A 23,973-nucleotide genomic window follows, 5' to 3' on the forward strand; every position below is an offset into this window, starting at 1 on the left:
TCAATTTTGATACTGACCGACCCATATTGTATCTACTTCTATCGTATGTTTGACGTATCTTACAGTTCACATAAGGCCGAAAGTGATTGCATGGAAAATGTAGTCCCAGGAACGACCCGTTGAGGCCGTTGATGTCTTTTCATAAGAGATACGCATCTCCTGCGATTAGACGCGCTTGCGCTTAGCCAGCTGATACCATGTTTGAACTAAAAATCCTTGATAATAGCTGCCTCCTGGCAGATTTGTTACACGGTGTCAATGTTATTAGGACCGTTAAACTTGTTTATTCGAAGAACACTTATCTTTTGTAATCCATACTAATATTATAAATGGGAAAGTGTGTGTGTCTGTTTGTCCGTCTTTCACGGCCAAACGGAGCGACGAATTGACGTGATTTTTTAAGTGGAGATAGTTGAAGGGATGGAGAGTGACATAGGCTACTTTTTGTCTTTTTCTAACGCGTGCGAAGCCGCGGACAAAAGCCTAAAAGTTATACCTACTATAAGAATGTTCTAAATGTTCTTAATAAGTTACAGTTAATTCAAAATAAATCTGGTAATTTATTGATACAACCCTACAGGTTGATACTCTATCATCAGACTAAATTTTAATCTATTTAAGAGCATAAAACTACTAAGTATTTATTGCCTGTATTGAGTATACTGCCTAATATAACCCAATTCGACACAGTAATAGAATAGTTTTTGTTAACCTTCACACAGATCCAATCGATCACACAACTCATCGATAACAATATAAATATACTCAATGGCTTATATCAATAAGTGATAGAATAAATTAAGGCTTATGTAAATCACAAGCACGAGCCCCGCCAAGTCAATCGCTCCCGAGTCGTTTACACATTAATATAACAATTCCAATAGATATGCAAAATTTTTATTGCACCTGACTCCATTCATATGTATCATCGTTTTATAATACAGGTCGATGAACTTTGTAGTTTTGTACAAGTTTGTAGGCAACCACAAAGGTGTTTGAACATTCATAATATTCAAATGAAGCTATAATTTTCACTTACTCCAATTATCATCTGAATATAAACTTTAAATGCAAACAGTAGAGTTGTATTTTTATATAAGTTCGGAAAAGATAAAGTTTGAATGATTTGCTTTGTAATGCACGTTTTTATGCGAATTAAAATGATAATGACTGGCGATAAAAGTTCGGATTCCGGCGCTTTTGTGGATGTTTAGTTTGGGGTGGTTTTCATTGGGATGTCATTTCCTGAATGGTATTGAAATTGAATATCAATACAGGATGAATCGTTGGAACGTGCCGTCTTTTAAGTCATCTTATACAAAAATTTCAATGAGATTCCACTTCTTATACAATACTGTTAAATCGAATTATATTAATAGATTGTTATATTTAAGAATGTGAGATGAATATTTGCGTTAAATCTATAGTGAACCTGCTAATCGTTTTCATCCACACGCAATGCGACCGTACTGTAACCATAAACTGTTTGAAAAATATAATTAATTGTGCAATAAAGCGTATGTAGACAAACAAAGTGCTGTTACGATCGTAGCCAATTAAATAGTCACAAACCCATTATCAGAGGTTCATTGACACAAACACACTTGCGCGCGCGTTTGTACATAAAACAGTCTTTTCATACGGCCATTGTAAAAACACCAGCATTGTATCGCTGGAAACTGAGACCATACAATATGGCTCTATTATGGCTGATTATCATAAGACGGTGGATCGGTGATCAGATATTGATATTGTCATTTTGTTATGGTATTGTTATAATGCTTTTGTGGCTGATTGCTGGGTAATTAAGATTATTAGTTTTGTGGGCCAATAGGCTCATTGAATAAGTTTTTGTATGACTATGTTTTTGATTGTTTGGTAAGCTACTCGGTTATTGAATTAGTTTTGCGTTTTTGTTATGAGAGCTTATATAGCTGCTACTTGTTTTTTCAGCATCAACTATTTTAGTGTACTAATATTTAGTCTATTTATAACTGGTAATATTCAATTGGAGGGTAGGTATTATAATAAGTCTTGTCAAGAAAGGGAGCGAGTTCTAAGTGAAACAATATACAAAAATGAAGTAGTAAGAGTAGGTCAAGGACTTGAAACTTGTGGATATGATAATACACAATCGGAGAAATACACCTCAATAAGTCAATATCTCGAGCTGTGTTTATGCCAAAAATATATGAAACCAGTAATTTCCAAAGCCATTCACACGAACAGGTAAATAAAAACCACAGGTCGTTCAACATTTAATTGGCACATTTAAAAACATTCTATAGATCACATAAATCCTTGGGGCGAAAATCAATGTTTAAAAAACACGTGCACGCATTGCGAATTCGCTGGCGAAATAAATTCCAATAGTGCCCTGTATAATTTTATACGCATTTTAAAACCTTTAGAAAAGAACGTGGGATTTATACATTGGAACCCGTTCGAGGGGTCTCGTCGAGGGGGAATTTCTTAAATTTTTTTACGTCTTGACAAACCCCAGCTGTCGTAAATGTTATAAATAAAATCGCGATTTTGACCCGTCACGCATGTAAGGGATGCTCAGGATTCGCGTTTAACGTCTACAAGATATAACCCCAATATAAAACTATGCATTAGTAACTTCGCTACAAAGTTTATATTAGGGTAGCAGATAGTTTGGTAGGTGTACAGTTATAATAGTTGTTTTACGAGCGATTCGATGCAGGACGTCCTGTCTGTTTTGCAGCAATTATTATTATACCGAACCGGAACCGTTTGAATTCGTTAAAATAGTAAGTAGAGATTTCATTGCACGGGGCATTAAGTTTCGAATTACTGCATGTTCTGGGGACTAGGAAATATATAATAATGACGAGTGTGATCAGTAATATTTGCAAGCTACCAAATCAATACAACATTAAATGTTATATTACATTTTAATGATGATTGCAGCAATCCGTCTGTCGCCGTTGAAGTGATCAGAAAATTGTATTAAGCCTATTTCAGATATATTCTTATACCTATTTCAGATTTCTGCCGTAGAACGTTGACCAATCGGTTAATTGTGTTTGGTGCAATTGGCCGTTAAAATGTACCAGCGCCTTATGTGTAAGTATTTGGCGTCAATATCGAGCGCAAGCCACTACGTAAATTTTAATGAATGTACCTAGTGTTACTTCCTGTACCTACACATTTTAAACAATAAATATTTCTGATTTCTGATTTATATCGTAAAAAGCCATCATACCCAATGGACGCAATTTAATATTTAAATGTAAGAAAAAAAGGGTCAAAATATAAAAAGGATCACCACATTCGTAATTATTAGCTAAATGGCTCCTATAGAGCGAGAGGAAAGGGCTTAAAATCAAAACGAAAAAAGATCATGGGGGTAGTCATGATCTAAGTATGTACTTCGTCGTCAGTCTTCAAACACTATGTGAAGACCTAGCTAGGTCTTAAATCTATGTGTGTTTTAGATAATCTGGTCAAAAAGACCAGTGTTTCTACCGGGAGGAGTGTGAGTATGCTCCCTGCAACCACCGTGGGAAGTTTCTCCCCCAGCAACCCCGCACCGGCGCCGGCGACGATCGCGTGACCACTGCGTTTGCGCACCGTGTGCAGGCATGTTCATGCAGTGTTCATGTTCACTGTTATGTTAGTCGCTTCCTTTTATAAAGTTCGACGGCACTACCTATTCTAACTTTAAGATCAAATATTCGCTCTAGATAATAGAACAAATGTATATGTAGTAACATTAGTTTTGATACTAGGTAATATATGTGAGCTAATATGTGAAGTATCTTTAAATTCTAATCAAGCCATGAGAACATTGAGATTGTCGTATTAGGGTATGTCATCATCAATTAGGGTATGTAATTACTTAATTAGTTATAATTAGGAAGACCAACTACTTATTTTATTACTGGGTGTTACGGGTGAAATAAAAATATTGGGTTGGTAAGAAAGTAATGAGCGATCGATTGAATTCCACATAAAATTTTTGAGAGAGTTCTAGAATCTTCTATGGTCGAAAGTATATAAAGGGCGAGTCGCACAGTTTCTCGTCAGTCATTCACTAGCTGTCGCCGAGCTAATATAAGGAAGAAAATGGACGAATTAAAAGTGCATGTAAGGCATTGCTTACTATATGAATTTCAGTCTGGCCATTCAGCCGCCGAAGCAGTGCGTAATATATGTCAGCGTGTTGCTCCTGAAGTTGTGTCTGAGGCCACGGCGAAACGATGGTTCCAGCGGTTTCGTAGTGGCGACTTTTCATTATCAGATCAACCTAAGTCTGGTCGACCGGTGAAGATTGATGTAGCCAAATTAAAAACCTTAATTGAAGGAGATCCGAGGCTAACGAGTCGTACTCTTGCTACCGAGTTAGGCTGCTCTCATGTCACCATAGAAACACATTTACACGAGTTGGGAAAAAACTACAAATACAGTGTTTGGATACCGCACGAACTTGATAGAGATCAACTAAACCGTCGTGCCGATATCTGCATACAACTTCTGTCTTTTCGCCGCACATTCAACTGGTTGGACCATCTTATCACTGGAGATGAAAAATGGGTCTTATATATAAATCACACACGCAAACGTCAGTGGCTAGCTCCAAACGAAAAAGGAATAGAGGCACCAAAAACAGAGACTCACACGAAAAAAGTTATGCTGTCCGTTTGGTGGGATATTCATGGTATTATTCACTGGGAACTCCTACCAAGTGGAATGACTGTTACCGCATCAGTATACTGTAATCAGCTTGAAAATTTAAACCAAAAAATCTGTCAGAATCGTCCACAGCATGCTAAAGTTTTTTTCTTACACGACAATGCTCGCCCACACATTGCAAAAGTAACTCGGCTAAAGTTATTGGAGCTAGGTTGGAAAGTGATACCTCATCCACCGTACTCTCCAGACTTGGCACCTACGGATTACGCATTGTTCAGATCGCTAAGCAATGCCTTGAATGAAAAAAAGTTCGATGATCAAGCCCATCTACGACAGTACATAGCTGAGTTTTTTGAATCTAAACCTAAGAACTTCTTCGCCGATGCTATTCATTCTTTACCAGAACGGTGGAGACAAGTAGTAGATAACGAAGGACGTTATATTTTTGATGAATGATTAAAATACTAAATTAAATAAAAATTACAATATTGGTTATGATTCGCTCATTACTTTCTTACCAACCCAATATTTCAAGATTTAATTACGTATACTGATCTCCAAAAAAATCAGACGATTAGTTCCCATACTTGATTTTTTTTTCTCTTTTCAAATTGAAAGTTTTTCTATGCCTTCTCAATGTTGTAAAATTTTCCAGAAGTTTTCCAGCTTATTAAAACCTTCCAGCATATGTGTCACATTTGTAATAACAAACTTCTTAGCAACTCGTATTTATTAAATAAATAAATAAAATAAATATTATAGGACAGTCTTACACAGATCGACTGAGCCCCACGGTAAGCTCAAGAAGGCTTGTATTGTGGGTACTCAGACAACGATATACATAATATACAAATACTTATATACATACATAGAAAACGTCCATGACTCAGGAACAAATATCTGTGCTCATCACACAAATAAAAAATGCCCTTACCGGGACTCGAACCCAGGACCGCGGCTCAACAGGCAGGGTCACTACCGACTGAGCTAAACCTGTCGTCAAAACAACTATTGCAACTTGCAACTTATTTAAGAGCCGTCATACGACCTTTGTATTCTTCAAACATACCAACAAAGGTATTTAGTAAAGATATTAGTCATAGAAGCCAGAAACAGCTAATGCAACTTTAATCTGGAACACATTTACACTCAATCATGACATAACGCCGTCACACTGCCAATACATTCTATTCTTACTCAAAACCAGACCGAGCGTGAAATCAGATTCCAAATAATTACCTACTTACATAACTAACGGCGTAATAACGAGTAAAACCTTCTCAAAGAAAAATACACTAAAATGTATGTAAGTTATATAAAGTTAATGCTTTTTTCCTCGTAACGGCCGTTAGATCCGTTACAAAACGCCGTAATAACGAATCGAACGGAATCGTGCTAAGATAGAAACTTGAAGTACTTACATAAAAACTGCAAAAAGCGTGACAATCTGTCGACTCTATTTATAAATTAGTCTGTGGCTGTTTACTTTTTTTATCACGAGAATTTGAATTTCGAAATGGTACGGTTGCTGTCACCGCATAGTGGCAAATTAGATGTAGTTTTTTCTTGAGGACGGACATGTTTTTTAATAATTTAGTTTGAGGTTTTATTTGTTCAATTAACTTTTCTTATAAATTTCTAAATTAAATGAAAATGTAAATAAAATAACTATTTATTAAAGAAGGCCTCCTAGCATAGTAGGTAATGTGTATAAGAACAGGCATAGGTATTGCTAGTTTCCATTCGCAGCCACCAGACGTCAAGTCTGCGTAGCGAATATTGTATTAAGACGATACGGTAGGGGTCAATTCTCCATACAAACGCTCTCGACTATTTCCTCCCTGGTTTTTGAAGATAGAGCAATGATTTTTTCAACACAGATTGTTAATATTTTTATCTGTGTCGGACCGTTTTGATTTTATTGATATTCTGCTTTTTAAAGACTCTAGAGCCAGTGAAAAATTTTCAAAAACGGCCTTTTTCATTGCGGCCTTTTTCACAATTAACCAAAAAAGCTAAACGGTCCGACATAGATTATTTCATTGTTATTCTGATTCTCAAATTTCGTTCCGATTGATTAAGTTTTGAAGGAGGAAAGAGTCGAGAGCGGAACCTCGATTTTAAAGATTTGTTTGAAATAACTTTTGTCTGAGTTGTTCTTTATGGACAATTTTTTTCTATAAATCTGGTTAATAACACTTGTATATTTAACTAAAATTCCCAAGTTGAAAGGGGAGCTCCTTTCCATTTTAGCATTTTCGCTACCGTATCTTCCTCTTAAGTAGACGATTTTCCGTGTTTGCCACAGATGTCATATATACCATAGATCAAGCAAACGTATCTACTTAGCGTGTCAAATGAACTCAGTGAAATCCACTGAGTTGTCCGTCTTTACTCGCAGCTTGCAGCTTTCGGGCGTCAATTTTTGTAAGTTGAAGTCAATCAAAACATAAAAAATGCCTCGTTACGTGATATTCAATTGCAACAACACAAAAATTATGAACAATCAAGAGCCTGAGACATATTTAAAATTACAGGGAAGAAACAACTTCAGTACAAAATTTGACACGCTCGGCCCCTATACAAATAGATGAACTTGTTTATTCTATCTAAATATAGTTCTGTGGTGTTTGCTAATTTAATATTCAAATATTCAGATGTTCCAACCAAACGGCAACTAGGTAAATAATTTATTTTAAGACACACGCTAAGTCAACTGTAAGACGAATTCTCAACTGTAGTACCAATACCGACATTCGCTCCTGGCCCCGTAGCCGAATGGCATTTCTCCGACGCCAAACGAAAACGATACGCCGCTGGCTCTGTCGCGCCAATACGCAAGCGCGATAGAGATAGATATCTACTAGCGCTTCGTTTCGTGAGCGTTTCGTGAGCGATTGTGCCATTCGGCTAGCCACCCTGTTAGCTAAAATTATATTTTCGGCTCAAGAAACGGTGTTTCAATCTCTATACAAACCAAAACAGGACTCACCCCTTCACAAACCCGAATGGCGACTTCCCAAAGAATTATTGTAATTTAATAACCCAGTCCGGTGCCTTTAAAGGGCCATTCAGACGCAAAAATAACACAATCGTTCACTTGTCAACTACTTTTCTTTGTCATTGGCGTATGCAAATTCTACGAGGTGTTTTGGATCGTAAATTCGGAGCTAGAATGGTCGCAAAGTAGATTGCGATCATATGTTATGTTATACGGCTGTTTAATTTTGCAGATACAAGATATGGGCTTGTAATAACGTCTTGTATAGCTTGTTTAACTTGTTAATCGGTACAAGCTCGATAAGGTCGCCCCTTTAGCGTCACACGTATTTTATGGCATTTTTATTTTTACTGGTTACTTGATTATCAGGTGTAAAGTACACTACTGAAATAATTAATCTTGAATAATAAAATAAATAAATATTATAGGACGTTCTTACACAATTAATAAATAACACTTACACAATTAATAACTTGCGAGCTTGTAAATCTTGTAATTAATCAGTGTCACGTAGAATACAGACTGCATGAAATCGAAAACCTAATAGATGCCCTATGTATCTAGAATTAGCTAGGAGTCAATTGCGCACACATAGTGTACCGTTTGGGACCTTTGTAAAGCCATTTGATTACGTCTACCACGCTCCCCTTTGCGCTCGTCGGTTGTCCTCAAGGACGCTGTACGGCCTTTGGAACCTCGTTAGAATAGGTATTTAGCAATTTTAGCATAGTGTTGGCTGAATAAACGCCCGAGATTACTACACGTCGTTTCTATCTTCGCCTACGCGCACGCCCCACCCCTCTTCGGATTTTCATCCCCTACATCCAGATTATAATGCAGGTTCGAATATAGAAACCACCACGGCATATTTAAAGACGTTTATTGTCAAGAAAACCGAACGACAGTAAATATTACACAAACAGTAAGGCAAGCGTTAGCTAAAACTAAGAAATGGAAAAAAACTAAAAGCAATGAGTTGAATGCGTCACAGTAAATATTAACAAAACAGTACGGCAAGCTAGTACCAAAAGTGAGAAATAAGAAAGCTAAACAATAAGCAACAAGCGTAAATTATTATTGTGCAAATATTAACATTAAACAATGTTAGCAAATGAGAAAACTAACTATAAAAGTTTACAAGAGAATATAATAATACAGTGCAAGTATAACTTTAACAAAGCTAAGCGTTTCGAAAATCAAACATGCGCAAAAACAAAGCAACAGAGTTTAACTAATAATTTTACTTTAACAATTAAGCGACAAGCTAAACTTAGCATTTACAACTAAAACTATAACATATTACAACTTACGGTTCTTATACTAATATGCATACGAAACGTAGTGCAATGCCAAACAGATATCCCGTGCTACGGAAGTATCGCTCAGCGCAACTACACCTAAGTACAAAGTGTACGTCCTAGCACTTAGAAAAATACCTCGCGGCTGACCGGCACGTACCGTGCTACGGAAGCAATACCGGGCGGTCGCGATGCTTAGCTCGTCAAGTCAGCTACTCCGTCCCATGTCAATGTGATCGGATCGCTGCGCGAGACCAACTGAGCGAGCGCCGGCCGCGCGGTGGCTTATAAAGGCCTGGCGCGGGCGAACGAGCGGGCTGCGCGCGCGCGGGGTAAGGCGGGTTACTAGTACCGGGCTCATTGAGGAGCGCTTATCGCTCATATTTTTACTACGCGCGGTGGTTTCTGTATATCCACGGAATTTGTTTACTGCCCAAACGACGCTCAAAGCTTCTCGTTCAGTAGTCGAGTAGTTGCGCTCTGCCTGATTTAACAACCGACTAGCGTATTCCACGGGATGCTCTTGTTCTCCCTCCCCCTGCACTAAAACTGCACCGATGGCATAGCTGCTGGCATCTGATTTGATTATATAAGGCTTAGAATCATCAGCCTGTGCCAAAACGGGAGCTGAAACAAGAAGTTTCTTTGAAGTCTCAAACGCAGTCTGCTGTTCGCTTGTCCAAGTCCACTCTGTGTTCTTCTTTGTCAAACGTGTGAGAGGCTCAGCAACTTTAGCGAAGTTTGGCACGAATCTTCGGTACCAAGAGCAGGTTTGTATAAAAGACAGTAAGTGTTTAAGGTTAGAAGGCGCGGGCATCTTTAAAATAGAACTGATCTTGTCTGAATCGAGTTCCAGTCCATCCGCTGTAATATAGTGGCCAAGATACTTTATCTTTGCGACGCAGAAGTTGCACTTTTCTCTATTCGCTGTTAAGTTGTACTCCTTTAAACGAGCGAATACATCTTGAAGATCTTTTAAATGTTGCTCAAACGATGTTGACATGATAATAAGATCGTCGAGATAAACTAAGAGTTTTATATGACTCAGTGATATACGGAAACCATCCATAAGCCTCTGAAATGTGGCTGGGGCGTTCCGGAGTCCAAATGGCATACGGAGAAACAAATACATGCCAAATGGCGTGACAAAGCTAGTTTTAGCTTGATCTTCGTCTTTAACTTTGATTTGCCAATAGCCAGCACGCAAGTCTATGGTAGACATGAAAGGCGTTCGTTTAGCGTTGTGCAGAAGGTCATCAATACGAGGCAAGGGATACACGTCAGGTGTTGTGATAGCGTTTAATTGTCTATAATCAACGCAAACTCTAGTTCCTCCATCCTTCTTAGGAACCATAACAACAGGTGCGGACCATGGTGACTGGCATGGCTTGATTATCCCTTCTTTAAGCATTTTGCTGACTTCCGCTCTCAAAATTTCAGTTTTTGCTGGCGGTAAGCGATACGGTGGTACAGAGATGGGTCTATGACTTCCAGTGTCGATGACATGCTCTGTATGCGTCGTTGGTTTTCCGTTTGGAATAAAAATGTCTTCGTGTTGACTTATCAACTCGTTCAACTGCTGATCCTCCTCGAGACTGAGAACTCGTTCAGCTACGTCAATAGAGGCAATATCTGTGCTCGGAGTTCCAAAAAGGTTTCTGGAAACAGGCGATAACTCTATGTCATCTTCGTCAATAGCTCTCATCGCATCACGCTTCAAGACATCTATGATAGGAGAGTATCCATCGAGCAGAATGTTACATCGAGATTATAATGCAGGTTCGAATATAGAAACCACCACGGCAGATTTAAAGACGTTTATTGTCAAGAAAACCAAACGACAGTAAATATTACACAAACAGTAAGGCAAGCGTTAGCTAAAACTAAGAAATGGAAAAAACTAAAAGCAATGAGTTGAATGCGTCACAGTAAATATTAACAAAACAGTACGGCAAGCTAGTACCAAAAGTGAGAAATAAGAAAGCTAAACAATAAGCAACAAGCGTAAATTATTATTGTGCAAATATTAACATTAAACAATGTTAGCAAATGAGAAAACTAACTATAAAAGTTTACAAGAGAATATAATAATACAGTGCAAGTATAACTTTAACAAAGCTAAGCGTTTCGAAAATCAAACATGCGCAAAAACAAAGCAACAGAGTTTAACTAATAATTTTACTTTAACAATTAAGCGACAAGCTAAACTTAGCATTTACAACTAAAACTATAACATATTACAACTTACGGTTCTTATACTAATATGCATACGAAACGTAGTGCAATGCCAAACAGATATCCCGTGCTACGGAAGTATCGCTCAGCGCAACTACACCTAAGTACAAAGTGTACGTCCTAGCACTTAGAAAAATACCTCGCGGCTGACCGGCACGTACCGTGCTACGGAAGCAATACCGGGCGGTCGCGATGCTTAGCTCGTCAAGTCAGCTACTCCGTCCCATGTCAATGTGATCGGATCGCTGCGCGAGACCAACTGAGCGAGCGCCGGCCGCGCGGTGGCTTATAAAGGCCTGGCGCGGGCGAACGAGCGGGCTGCGCGCGCGCGGGGTAAGGCGGGTTACTAGTACCGGGCTCATTGAGGAGCGCTTATCGCTCATATTTTTACTACGCGCGGTGGTTTCTGTTTACGTTGCATTATAATCTCCCCCTCTGGCTCCGAAGACGTCTCGGCGAGGAAGCCAGATTATCTTGTTGACGGGGTTGACGTTGACGACCACGCGGGCGCGAAGTGCGTTGGGGTGCTTCCTTGGCTGCAGGTTTCTTTGGAGGACGACCTCTTTTGCGGATTGGTATAGCAGGTAATGGCAGTGGGCTATCTTTATCGCATTGGTATGGGCGCAATGCTGAGGCGTGATACAATCCAATACTACAGTCAGGATGGCTAGGGTCGGCAATATGGAAGGAACTTGGTCCATGGCTGCTGAGGATCGTATATGGACCATCTCTTCGAGGTGCGAACTTTGCACTAAATCCTTGAGCGGTTTTACTGACGGCATGAGTTTCTACCATCACTCGATCTCCAGGCTTATAATTTGGACAATTTCTTCTACTCTTGTCGACGTATTCTTTTCTCTTCTCTTCCTTCATTTCTTGAACTTCTCTTACTCGTTTCAATGTTTCAGCTAGAGTTAGTAACTTCGGTGTTATTTCCGGTATGAAGTTTTCTGACAGTATAATCTCTCTTAGATCATGCTCATTGTCATCAGGGGTTCTCAACTCACGACCAAAGGTTAGATAAGCAGGTGAGTGGCCAGTGGTTGAACCTGTCGCAGTGTTCATTGCGAAACGAATACTCGGTAGCTGCTCAGACCAGATACGATGATTGTCACCTACGAGTATGGCTAATTGCGTCTTCAGATCTCTGTTTTTCCTTTCAACAGGATTCGTTTCAGGGTGGTACACGGGAGTAAACGCATGCTTAATCTTGAGGACATACGTTACTTGTTGCATTACAGCGCTGACAAATTGGGTACCGTTGTCACTAATCATCCTTCTTGGCATTCCATAGCGCAAGAAGATCTCGTTGATAAGTGCCATTGCGCAAGCTTCCGCTGTTGCACTCTCTAGTGCAAATAGTTCAACCCAACGAGTACACAAGTCTTCGACTATCAAAATCCACGATTTGCCATCAGATGATGTCGGTAACGGGCCAAACAAATCAAAGGCAATTACTTCAAACCTCTTGTTCATAGCTGTGGTCTGGAGTAGTCCAGCTGGCTTCATGTTAGAAGGCTTATATCTTTGGCACGGTATGCAGTTGCGGACGTAATTTTCGATGTCCTTTCTCATGCCTTTCCAAAAGTATCTCATACTGATACGATTATAGGTTTTCTCTGCTCCGTAGTGTCCTGCTGTAGGCTCGTCATGGTAAACAGAGATAACATCTTTCTGCTCTTGTACTGGAACAACAAGCTGACTATTTTCAGCGTCACTGTCGGGGTTATATCTGTACAATATACCGTTGTTCATGATATATCCTTTATGACTCCAGTATCTTGCATCTTCTACTGAGCTTCCTTCTAAAGCTGTAATAATTTTCTTTATATCTTCATCTTTCAACTGTTTCTCTCTTATCTCTTTTGGACTTTTCGTAGGTGCATCTACTACAACGCTACATATTCCACAACTCTCTTTGTTGTCCATATCACAGTTAGGACGTGACAACATATCAGCAACAACATTAGTCCGACCTGGTATATATTTTATAGTTAAGTCGAATGGCTGCAACTGTAGAGCCCATCTGGCTAATCTACCGGTTGGAGATTTTAGCGTCATAAGCCATCTCAAAGCTTGATGATCAGTCATGATCGTAATCTTCGTACCTTCTATATATCCACGGAATTTGTTTACTGCCCAAACGACGCTCAAAGCTTCTCGTTCAGTAGTCGAGTAGTTGCGCTGTGCCTGATTTAACAACCGACTAGCGTATTCCACGGGATGCTCTTGTTCTCCCTCCCCCTGCACTAAAACTGCACCGATGGCATAGCTGCTGGCATCTGATTTGATTATATAAGGCTTAGAATCATCAGCCTGTGCCAAAACGGGAGCTGAAACAAGAAGTTTCTTTGAAGTCTCAAACGCAGTCTGCTGTTCGCTTGTCCAAGTCCACTCTGTGTTCTTCTTTGTCAAACGTGTGAGAGGCTCAGCAACTTTAGCGAAGTTTGGCACGAATCTTCGGTACCAAGAGCAGGTTTGTATAAAAGACAGTAAGTGTTTAAGGTTAGAAGGCGCGGGCATCTTTGAAATAGAACTGATCTTGTCTGAATCGAGTTCCAGTCCATCCGCTGTAATATAGTGGCCAAGATACTTTATCTTTACGACGCAGAAGTTGCACTTTTCTCTATTCGCTGTTAAGTTGTACTCCTTTAAACGAGCGAATACATCTTGAAGATCTTTTAAATGTTGCTCAAACGATGTTGACATGATAATAAGATCGTCGAGATAAACTAAGAGTTTTATATGACTCAGTGATATACGGAAACCATCCATAAGCCTCTGAAATGTGGCTGGGGCGTTCCGGAGTCCAAATGGCATACGGAGAAACAAATACATGCCAAATGGCGTGACAAAGCTAGTTTTGACTTGATCTTCGTCTTTAACTTTGATTTGCCAATAGCCAGCACGCAAGTCTATGGTAGACATGAAAGACGTTCGTTTAGCGTTGTGCAGAAGGTCATCAATACGAGGCAAGGGATACACGTCAGGTGTTGTGATAGCGTTTAATTGTCTATAATCAACGCAAACTCTAGTTCCTCCATCCTTCTTAGGAACCATAACAACAGGTGCGGACCATGGTGACTGGCATGGCCTGATTATCCCTTCTTCAAGCATTTTGCTGACTTCCGCTCTCAAAATTTCAGTTTTTGCTGGCGGTAAGCGATACGGTGGTACAGAGATGGGTCTATGACTTCCAGTGTCGATGACATGCTCTGTATGCGTCGTTGGTTTTCCGTTTGGAATAAAAATGTCTTCGTGTTGACTTATCAACTCGTTCAACTGCTGATCCTCCTCGAGACTGAGAACTCGTTCAGCTACGTCAATAGAGGCAATATCTGTGCTCGGAGTTCCAAAAAGGTTTCTGGAAACAGGCGATAACTCTATGTCATCTTCGTCAATAGCTCTCATCGCATCACGCTTCAAGACATCTATGATAGGAGAGTATCCATCGAGCAGAATGTTACGTTGACGTTTAGGTGGAGTGCGCAGTTCAATTGGTATTAGAGGTCCATAATTCTTAAGAATCTCTTCAGGTGGTAGCTGGCTAGAACTCATGCTTTGAACAGAGGTAGAAGGGGCTTCATCAGCTAGTTGTGGCTCAAGCTGTCGCTTAACGGCCATCTTTGGGGAAACAGTCAACCCAATACTGAAGGACGGTCCATATGGACGCTCAAGACTCATTTCAGTCGTTGATGTAGACTTCTTCGGAGTCGTACACTTCTCTGGAAGTGATAAAGTTGGAGAGAGTAGTTCTGGCAACGAAACTTCAGATACTACTTGGCTAATAAGAGTTTCTCCTATATCTTCCATCATCAAGTCGAAAACTTTGGATGGCTCATCTAAAAATCGACATGTGAGCTGGGGAATGTTCACAATCATCAGAGAGTCGGTTATATAGTCAACCCCTAGGTAAGTTTTCGTATTACTGGGTCCTGGTAGTACAACCAGTAAAGTGGGTACGGCTTTACCATACACACATATAGGAACAGTGATGGTGTGAACGTCTTGCATCTTCGGTACACCATCTGCGAGGGTTATATATCTCCTTTCTTGCTTAAACTTGTATCCCTCGTCTGTAAGTCTTCGATACAACTGATATGAGCAGACACTGGATTTCGCACATGTGTCAACATAGCCAATTGATTCTATGTTATCAATCTTGATAGGAACTGTAGGCCTTCGGTGTGTTCCGGATAAGTTAATTGAGCAGATTTCCTCTAACTTAACTTTCTCAGTATTGCACTTCGGACACCGACTTCGGACAACGCCTGGCTCACCACAACCGTAACACTTGAATTTTGGCTTTGCAGGGTCCAAAGGAGTAATCGACGACGTCGTTGATTGACTAGGCTTTGCTTCTGGTTTCTCAGTAGCCTGTTCGTTCCTTCGTAATAGCTTTCTGCAAACGTCAGCTGTGTGACCTGGTATTCTACAGTAATTACAGCGTGACTTCAATTTTGTGTTGTGACTGGCTACTGGTTTGTCCATCTTCGCCGCTTTTTCACTTAAACTGCGTTCAACATGTCTGGCCTTTTCAGATAACTCTTTAAAAGTAGTTATTGTGTCTCTGTTTATTTTATCCCTGATCTCAAAACGTAATTGTCCAAAAACCATATCTATCTCGAGTTGCTCTGTGAACCGAGGTGATGGTAACTGTGCAATAAGTGCTCGCTTCTTTTGTATAAAAATCTCTGTTGGAGTATTCTTGTCTTGCTTAATCTCAATGATATCCTGTAGGATTGCATAGGTAGGCTTCTTTGGTGCGTAAGCGTGTCGTAAGCGATTTTCAAACTCCTTCCAAGTATCTATCTCATGCTTAACACCTTGCCACCAAACTGCAGCATCGTCTTGTAATATCAAGGGTAGCCCCTCGAGGATTGCGCTATCTTCTAACTCTTCAACTTGCATAAAGGTAGAAACGCCTGATATGAACGCTTCCACTGCTGTAGGGCTTCGAGTGCCATTGAATCTTGCGGGACATTTGCTTAGTAACGTTTTCTTTTTGCTACTACTACCAACCGCTTGTAGAAGTTCTCTGAACTGTTCCGTCGTTAGACTCATTATTTGTGAAGTCTCCGTCGGAGAAGTGCCGGTTGACATCTCTAGCTTGACGTTCTTGACGACCTTCGTCTTGATGGATTTCTCAACAGTCCTAGGTCTTAAGTTATACCGTTTGGCCTCCACGGCTGGGCGCCAGATTATAATGCAGGTTCGAATATAGAAACCACCACGGCAGATTTAAAGACGTTTATTGTCAAGAAAACCGAACGACAGTAAATATTACACAAACAGTAAGGCAAGCGTTAGCTAAAACTAAGAAATGGAAAAAACTAAAAGCAATGAGTTGAATGCGTCACAGTAAATATTAACAAAACAGTACGGCAAGCTAGTACCAAAAGTGAGAAATAAGAAAGCTAAACAATAAGCAACAAGCGTAAATTATTATTGTGCAAATATTAACATTAAACAATGTTAGCAAATGAGAAAACTAACTATAAAAGTTTACAAGAGAATATAATAATACAGTGCAAGTATAACTTTAACAAAGCTAAGCGTTTCGAAAATCAAACATGCGCAAAAACAAAGCAACAGAGTTTAACTAATAATTTTACTTTAACAATTAAGCGACAAGCTAAACTTAGCATTTACAACTAAAACTATAACATATTACAACTTACGGTTCTTATACTAATATGCATACGAAACGTAGTGCAATGCCAAACAGATATCCCGTGCTACGGAAGTATCGCTCAGCGCAACTACACCTAAGTACAAAGTGTACGTCCTAGCACTTAGAAAAATACCTCGCGGCTGACCGGCACGTACCGTGCTACGGAAGCAATACCGGGCGGTCGCGATGCTTAGCTCGTCAAGTCAGCTACTCCGTCCCATGTCAATGTGATCGGATCGCTGCGCGAGACCAACTGAGCGAGCGCCGGCCGCGCGGTGGCTTATAAAGGCCTGGCGCGGGCGAACGAGCGGGCTGCGCGCGCGCGGGGTAAGGCGGGTTACTAGTACCGGGCTCATTGAGGAGCGCTTATCGCTCATATTTTTACTACGCGCGGTGGTTTCTGTTTACGTTGCATTATAATCAGATGTAAGGGGATGAAAATCCGAAGAGGGGTGGGGCGTGCGCGTAGGCGAAGACAGAAACGACGTGTAGTAGTCTCAGGCGTTTATTCAGCCAACACTATGCTAAAATTGCTAAATACCTATTCTAACGAGGTTCCAAAGGCCGTACAGCGTCCTTGAGGACAACCGACGAGCGCAAAGGGGAGCGTGGTAGACGTAATCAAATGGCTTTACAAAGGTCCCAAACGGTACACTATGTGTGCGCAATTGACTCCTAGCTAATTCTCAAATAAAACGTTGTTCAGTACATGAGGTCGTTATCCCAGGAAAAATCTTAATAGCGACAACTAACTTTGAAATGCGCCACAGCACAGCGACATCTATTGAGCTTTGTGTGTAACAGACAAGTTGATCTTAGTACTAACATTGTTGTTTGTTTTTTACATGTTTGTCTACTTATTTACAATCTTTACATTTACTAGTTACTTCAGTAAAATATACAAGTTACGGGAACCGTGTCCCATGATTTAAATATTTAAACACCGAAGTTCAATATCACAATATTGATACCCGTGGCGCCATCTGTTGACGTACGGCCAAACTAACAATTTGACGAATTTTATCTAAGAGTTACATATTGACATGGTTACTATAAAATTCTAGGTACCCGTTAACATATGTTGCACTAGGTTTTAGAATTTTAAGTCTACGGGAACACTTAAATATTTGCTAAGTTCACTCGGAAAACCAGTACCGGTGGCGCCATCTAGTAGCGGCCGGTTAAACTAAGCTTGTTTGCACTGAGTTTATACATTTTGGTAAATGTTCGCGTTACAGTCAGCAGATTAATATGGATATCATTGTGTAGATTATAGAAGTGTGTATAATACTTAATACGAGCTAAAAAATACTTCTTTATCCCCTCACTACCTCGGAAACACGTGTTTTGTCCTTTAATACCAGCGGGTAAAAACGCATTTTATCCACTAGTGGGTAAAGTAATTTGACCTTGAATAAAGTCAAATTAACTGCTTTAAAATTGATAAAAGTAGGTAAATCTAGTAATAAAGATGATTTACCACCTGTGGAAATACTGGAAGCAGTGATAAAAGTATTTTTTGCGTTGTAGTTTCCTCGCTATAGTGAGAGGAAAAGTGTTTCCTGTAGTTTAGTGTTACACTCGTTGTAGTCGCAAATGTATGTTTTTTACTTCTCGTGTGTTAAAAAACTCGCAAGTTCAGGATTCTATTCTCGAACCACTCGCTTCGCTCGTGGTTCAACTATAGAATCCTTTCACTCGTTTTTCAATTCCACACTCGGCGTTAAAATACAACTTTGCCCCCTTGTATAACAAATAACTATTAATCCACCGATTTTGTCGACATTGCAACTAGAAACAAAAATCTTCGACCGAATCAAAATTATGTTTCTCCGATGTGACAACAGTAGGTACGATATAAGTAATAGGTACCGTCAATGTTAAACACCCCTGAAATGTATGGGTCTTTCAAGGATAAAACTAGATCGCGCTGTTTTGCAGCCTGGAAGTGGCAAAAATCATATTTTTCCCAAATATTTTTGCGTGTGCTTATTTTTTATAAGAACAAATGACATATTTATTTATTTTAATATTCAATATCACGTCAATACAAATTATGAAAAAAAATAATTTGTAGGCATCATTAGTGTAATTATGATAGTATTACTAGTATTTAATAGATGGCGCTAAAAATTGAGGTACGATGTTTAGTATGAAGATTGTAAATCCTATACAAATCATCCTTGCTTCAAACGTAAGTGTTAACTCTCCCTCTCAATCAGTAACATACCGCTGCGACATTTTAGAAACGAGCAAGTCGGCGCCTAGCAACACAATAAACGCTGAAAAGTGAAACATCTTTGTTACTACCGAAAATACGCCAGAAGCGACCTTGAGCCTCCCAAGCCATAAAGGTTCGTTTACACTGCAACTGCTACCGTAGTGAAACACAGCGCCCACATGGCTAGCAGGTGCCTCATTGTTGTATGCAAATTAACTCTCGCTTTCATACTAAACCATTTTTAGGGACCGATGTTGATGACTGCGGTCGATAGCAACTGATAACTATTTGGTGTGTGAGCAATCTCTTTTATTTGCAGGTACTAGTCTCTTTTCGCCTAAAAAATATATCAGAGGTTGTTAACAAACAAAACTGTAAGAAAAACTGTTGTTTCCACCATGTAAGCTTTGAGTTGTAAGTTCCAATAGATAAAGACGTAAAATTTTACTTTCGGAATTTTTCTAGTAATTTAAACAATCGACAGCCATAGATAGAAATACAAACTCATTGACCGACTAACCGAGGCATATCGTTTTGTTTGCCCGCATTCTTTATAACACCTGAAACACCAGACACCTGAAAAAACGTCGTTTCATTTTGATAGGAAACTTCTGAAATTAATATAATGTAAAGTACCATGATTTTTTTAAAAGCTGTGATAATATCTTACTAGCGACGCGCCCGGCTTTGCACGGGTATTATGCTTAGAAACCTTCCACTTGAATCACTCTATCTACTAAAAAATCTTATCTAAATCTGTTGCTAAGTTTTAAAGACCATGAAGATGGCTGGCAGTCCTCAACTGTGCGTTTCTCCAGAAACTTCCTGCCCCACATAGCTAAACTGTGGAATGAATTGTCGCCTGCGGTATTTCCGGACCGATACGACCTTCAAACCTTCAAGAAAAAACCGGCCAAGAGCGTGTCGGGCCACGCTCAGTGTAGGGTTCCGTAGTTTTCCGTATTTTTCTCAAAAACTACTGAACCTATCAAGTTCAAAACAATTTTCCTAGAAAGTCTTTATAAAGTTCTACTTTTGTGATTTTTTTCATATTTTTTAAACATATGGTTCAAAAGTTAGAGGGGGGGGACGCACTTTTTTTTCCTTTAGGAGCGATTATTTCCGAAAATATTAATATTATCAAAAAACGATCTTAGTAAACCCTTATTCATTTTTAAATACCTATCCAACAATATATCACATGTTGGGGTTGGAATGAAAAAAAATATCAGCCCCCACTTTACATGTAGGGGGGTACCCTAATAAAACATTTTTTTCCATAAAAGCGTAACACCCATCTTAAAGGCCGGCAACGCACCTCCAATACTTCTGGTGTTTCGGGTGTCCATGGGCGGCAGTGATCGCTTACCATCAGGCGTCCAGTCTGCTCGTTTGCCTCCTATTCCATAAAAAAAAACCTAAACATACATAGGAACAAAATACAAGCGGGAAACTACTTTTTTCTATACTTTGATCATTGTAATGTTACGAGCCGTGAAGTGTGACTACAAAGTAAATATTAAAGAAAAACACCAACACTAATTCCCGGCCTGTCCAACACGCTATAAAGCGAGCTAAAACGGCAAACCAGTTAGCCAACCCTGTCTCATAGATCACGGAAACCAGTACCGAATCAAAACTAGTCGCGGGACATGACAAACGACTTGTTAATAGTCTTTGTTGCAGCCCTAATGCCTTGTTCAAAAGTATCGACTTGATCCGCTAGGGTCATCGCTTAAAGAAATCCTTCTATTTTAAAAGTGGAAGGTCAGTTTTAACGGTCATTGTCTGTCAAAGCGGACAAAAGTGTCACTTTTTGCGCAGACCGCTAGCTTGCGATTACCGTGAGAATGTAAGGTAGGATAAATGAAATTGATAGCAACATACACTTAGAAACGATTTTTATTTAGAGCTAGAGCAATGACAAATTAATATTTTCCAGATAAAAAGAAACTTATGATCTAATCATGTACTGATCTGTGACACTACCAAATAGTAAAAAATATACAGAGAGATACAGAGGTTAAGTTATAGGTGTTACCTACCTACTAGTGATATATATTTTTTTAATATATATTTATTTTAAATATTGTATGTATGTAGTAATCTAAGGTTTCAGAATTAGAATATATGTAATTTGAAAAAAAAAAAAAAATTCAAAGTAACTTCCTTGGGCCAGCGGGCCTTAAGACTTGAGATTACCAAATTATATTTACAAATTTTTAACTATCTAAAGTATCTAAGATAGTGAACTGTCCATCTTTTTGTAGGTTCATCGTCTCGAGTTAATTGAACGGATCATAAAAAGTCGAAGCAAAAACTAATCTTAGCTGTGTTTTGGTCTGTGACGTAATCAAAAGTACAAATACGTACACCTCAAGATAAACAGATTGTTGAATCATAAGATTCATAAGACATGTTATAGAAATTTAATCGAAGCTGTCAATAAACTCTCCGAGATGCGCTACAAAAAAAAAACAAAGAATTATAGACACAACGGTAGAAAGATTGTGTTTGTATTTTGTTAGGTACGGAAATTGTAATAAATGTGTACAAAAGTCGGTAGGTAAATTAAAGAGCAAATTAGATAGCTAACTTGAGATAATGTGCTCACTTTCCTACGGTTCCTTCTTTATGTTGAAATCATGTGATTTTCATATCTAAATAGTAAAATTAACACATAAAAAAAAAAAAAATTGTCCCGATGTAAATCTTTCATTAACTGGTTTAAATAAATATCTATCGGTCTGCTTGAACGTCCTCGTGACGTCGGTAAGCACAGGTGTGTTCCAGATACGTAGTTGCCCGCGCTGGCTGTACGCTGGTCAGGTTTCAACGCTTTATCTGCGTGGAAATCATTTTATCAGTTCTATGATTTACTTGGCCTGGTGTTACAATATCGAGATTCGAATTAAGGTCTACTTGATTTCTTCGCGAAAAAGCGTCATCACAAACTTTGGATCATAATTATCTAATAAAGAAGAAAATAAAGCCTTAGGGCCAGTTGCATCAAACCGTCTGTCACCGTTAAAGCGTTCGTTAAATGTTATTGTACGGGAAGTTCCATAGACATCTGCTGCGTGACGATGATGTGTCGTTCAAATGTGGTTGATGCAACTGGCCCTTAGAGCGGTTTTGTTCTACATTCGATTTCCGTCATCCGATTTCTTTCCGTCATTCTTCGGATCTAGTGCGTAAACTACCATACAAATAGTTCTACGGCTATGACGGATCTTATTTTCACGGATTCAATCGGACATAGTGCGAAATCATAAGTGTCATAAATACAAAATGTTAACCTTCATGACTGTTATTGATGATATTGTTACTCGTATACATATGTACGTACTTTAAGGAAAGGCATTGTCAGCAGATTAATCCATAACAAAATAAATATTAACTCTCATATTATAATGACTGACGTTTGTATCAATTTCACCAACACCGAAACACTTTTCGATATTAATTAACTCAACTGCAGAGTCATTGTTCTACAGCATTTTTAAAATAAAATTTCTCTTACGTCAATTAATATTAATAGACACCTAAATCGAAATGTGATCGAGATGCAGTTCGTAAAAAACCGCGCGTTCGACTCGACGTTTGTTTTTATATTTCGCTTTTTTATCGGGAGGTCACAGAGGCGGTCGAATACTCGAAATAAATTAAAAATGCTCACTCATCATCAATCAAACTGGCTCGATTCCATCAATATAATTTACTTTTTGTAGTTTTTACCCTAAAGCGCCCTCGGTGACTCGCAGGTTGTTGCGCCAGGCACTGCCTTCACTCTTCTGACACACTCGAAAGGGCATAAGAAGTGAGAAGCTAGCACACACTTACCACATTCTTCTTCTGTGTAATATTGTACTCATCATTACATTAGCCACTATACTAATTTCTATATCATTTATATAACTGTAATTTACATGTGAGTCAGTTTATTTTGGCCGAGTTTGAACACCATTATTGAAATTGATACCGCAAAGTTGGATGTACATACCTACATTATATACCGTTTGATTATGCGTTGGAACGTTAGGTGAAGGTCATAGATGTCTAGACGGGCTAGCCTTTACTATCCTTGTAATAAATGGACCCAAAGTGACTAGCTAATACTTGGGGTACTGAGGTTTAAACTCATAAATTATTTGTGACAGTCTTGTGAAATTTAACGCAAAACCTTAGCCAAAAATTTACTTATATCTAATTTTATCAACATTTAAAATGACATACCCACATTAATTGAACCACAGTGTAAATTAGGTAGGTATTAGTTCCTTACCTATACATACATTGCGATATAATATAACTTGAAAATCATTTTTCATGAAGTCCCAGGGGGCCGATTTTTGAGTCTCACTGTCACTAAAATACCGGTTGAAAACGGTGACTTGCCTATTATTTTCAGTGACAATTTTCTGAATTCGAACGCGTGAGACTCAAAAATCGGCCCGCAAAACTTAAAATGCCTTATTTTCATTTATAATTTCCATACTATGAACTATAGAAGAATCCTTAATTTATTAAGGCTCCATTGCTATAATTATAGCCAAAATATGTTTTAGTAAGAAAAGCAAACTTGTAACGTATAGGTACCGTTATTCCGTAAGCTATTTGTTCAGAGAATAGTGAAAATGTTCCTGAAACTCGTGTTCAGTTGATGACGTGTCGAAACGGGCGGTGCCACCGTAATGGGTTTCCTCCAATATTGGTGGCTAAAAGACGATTTCACACTGCTAGCCAGATATTATAACAATATTGCAACGTATTTACCAGGCTGCCTGATTCGAAAATGATTATAAGATGTCACACTTTTTATACAGATCAGTAAATTATGGTGTGACATTTTAAAAGTATTGTTCAAGACAGGCAGAGAAAAGTA

The 23,973-nt window shown here is 39.0% G+C and overlaps 1 protein-coding gene across 1 annotated transcript in view; it reads right to left on the reverse strand.

Moving 5' to 3' along the window:
• Positions 1-23,973, reverse strand: part of LOC125226991 — a 35,144-nt gene that overhangs the window by 10,334 nt on the left and 837 nt on the right. Inside the window, exons 2-3 of the mRNA XM_048131180.1 lie at positions 14,661-16,382; positions 9,311-10,719 (exon numbers count right to left, since the gene is read on the reverse strand). Of these exons, the coding sequence (XP_047987137.1) occupies positions 9,311-10,719; positions 14,661-16,382 (3,131 nt within the window). The remainder of the gene's footprint in view (positions 1-9,310; positions 10,720-14,660; positions 16,383-23,973) is intronic.

This window comes from Leguminivora glycinivorella, chromosome 6 (assembly GCF_023078275.1).
Source record: "Leguminivora glycinivorella isolate SPB_JAAS2020 chromosome 6, LegGlyc_1.1, whole genome shotgun sequence".
NCBI classification, from domain to species: Eukaryota; Metazoa; Arthropoda; class Insecta; order Lepidoptera; family Tortricidae; genus Leguminivora; species Leguminivora glycinivorella.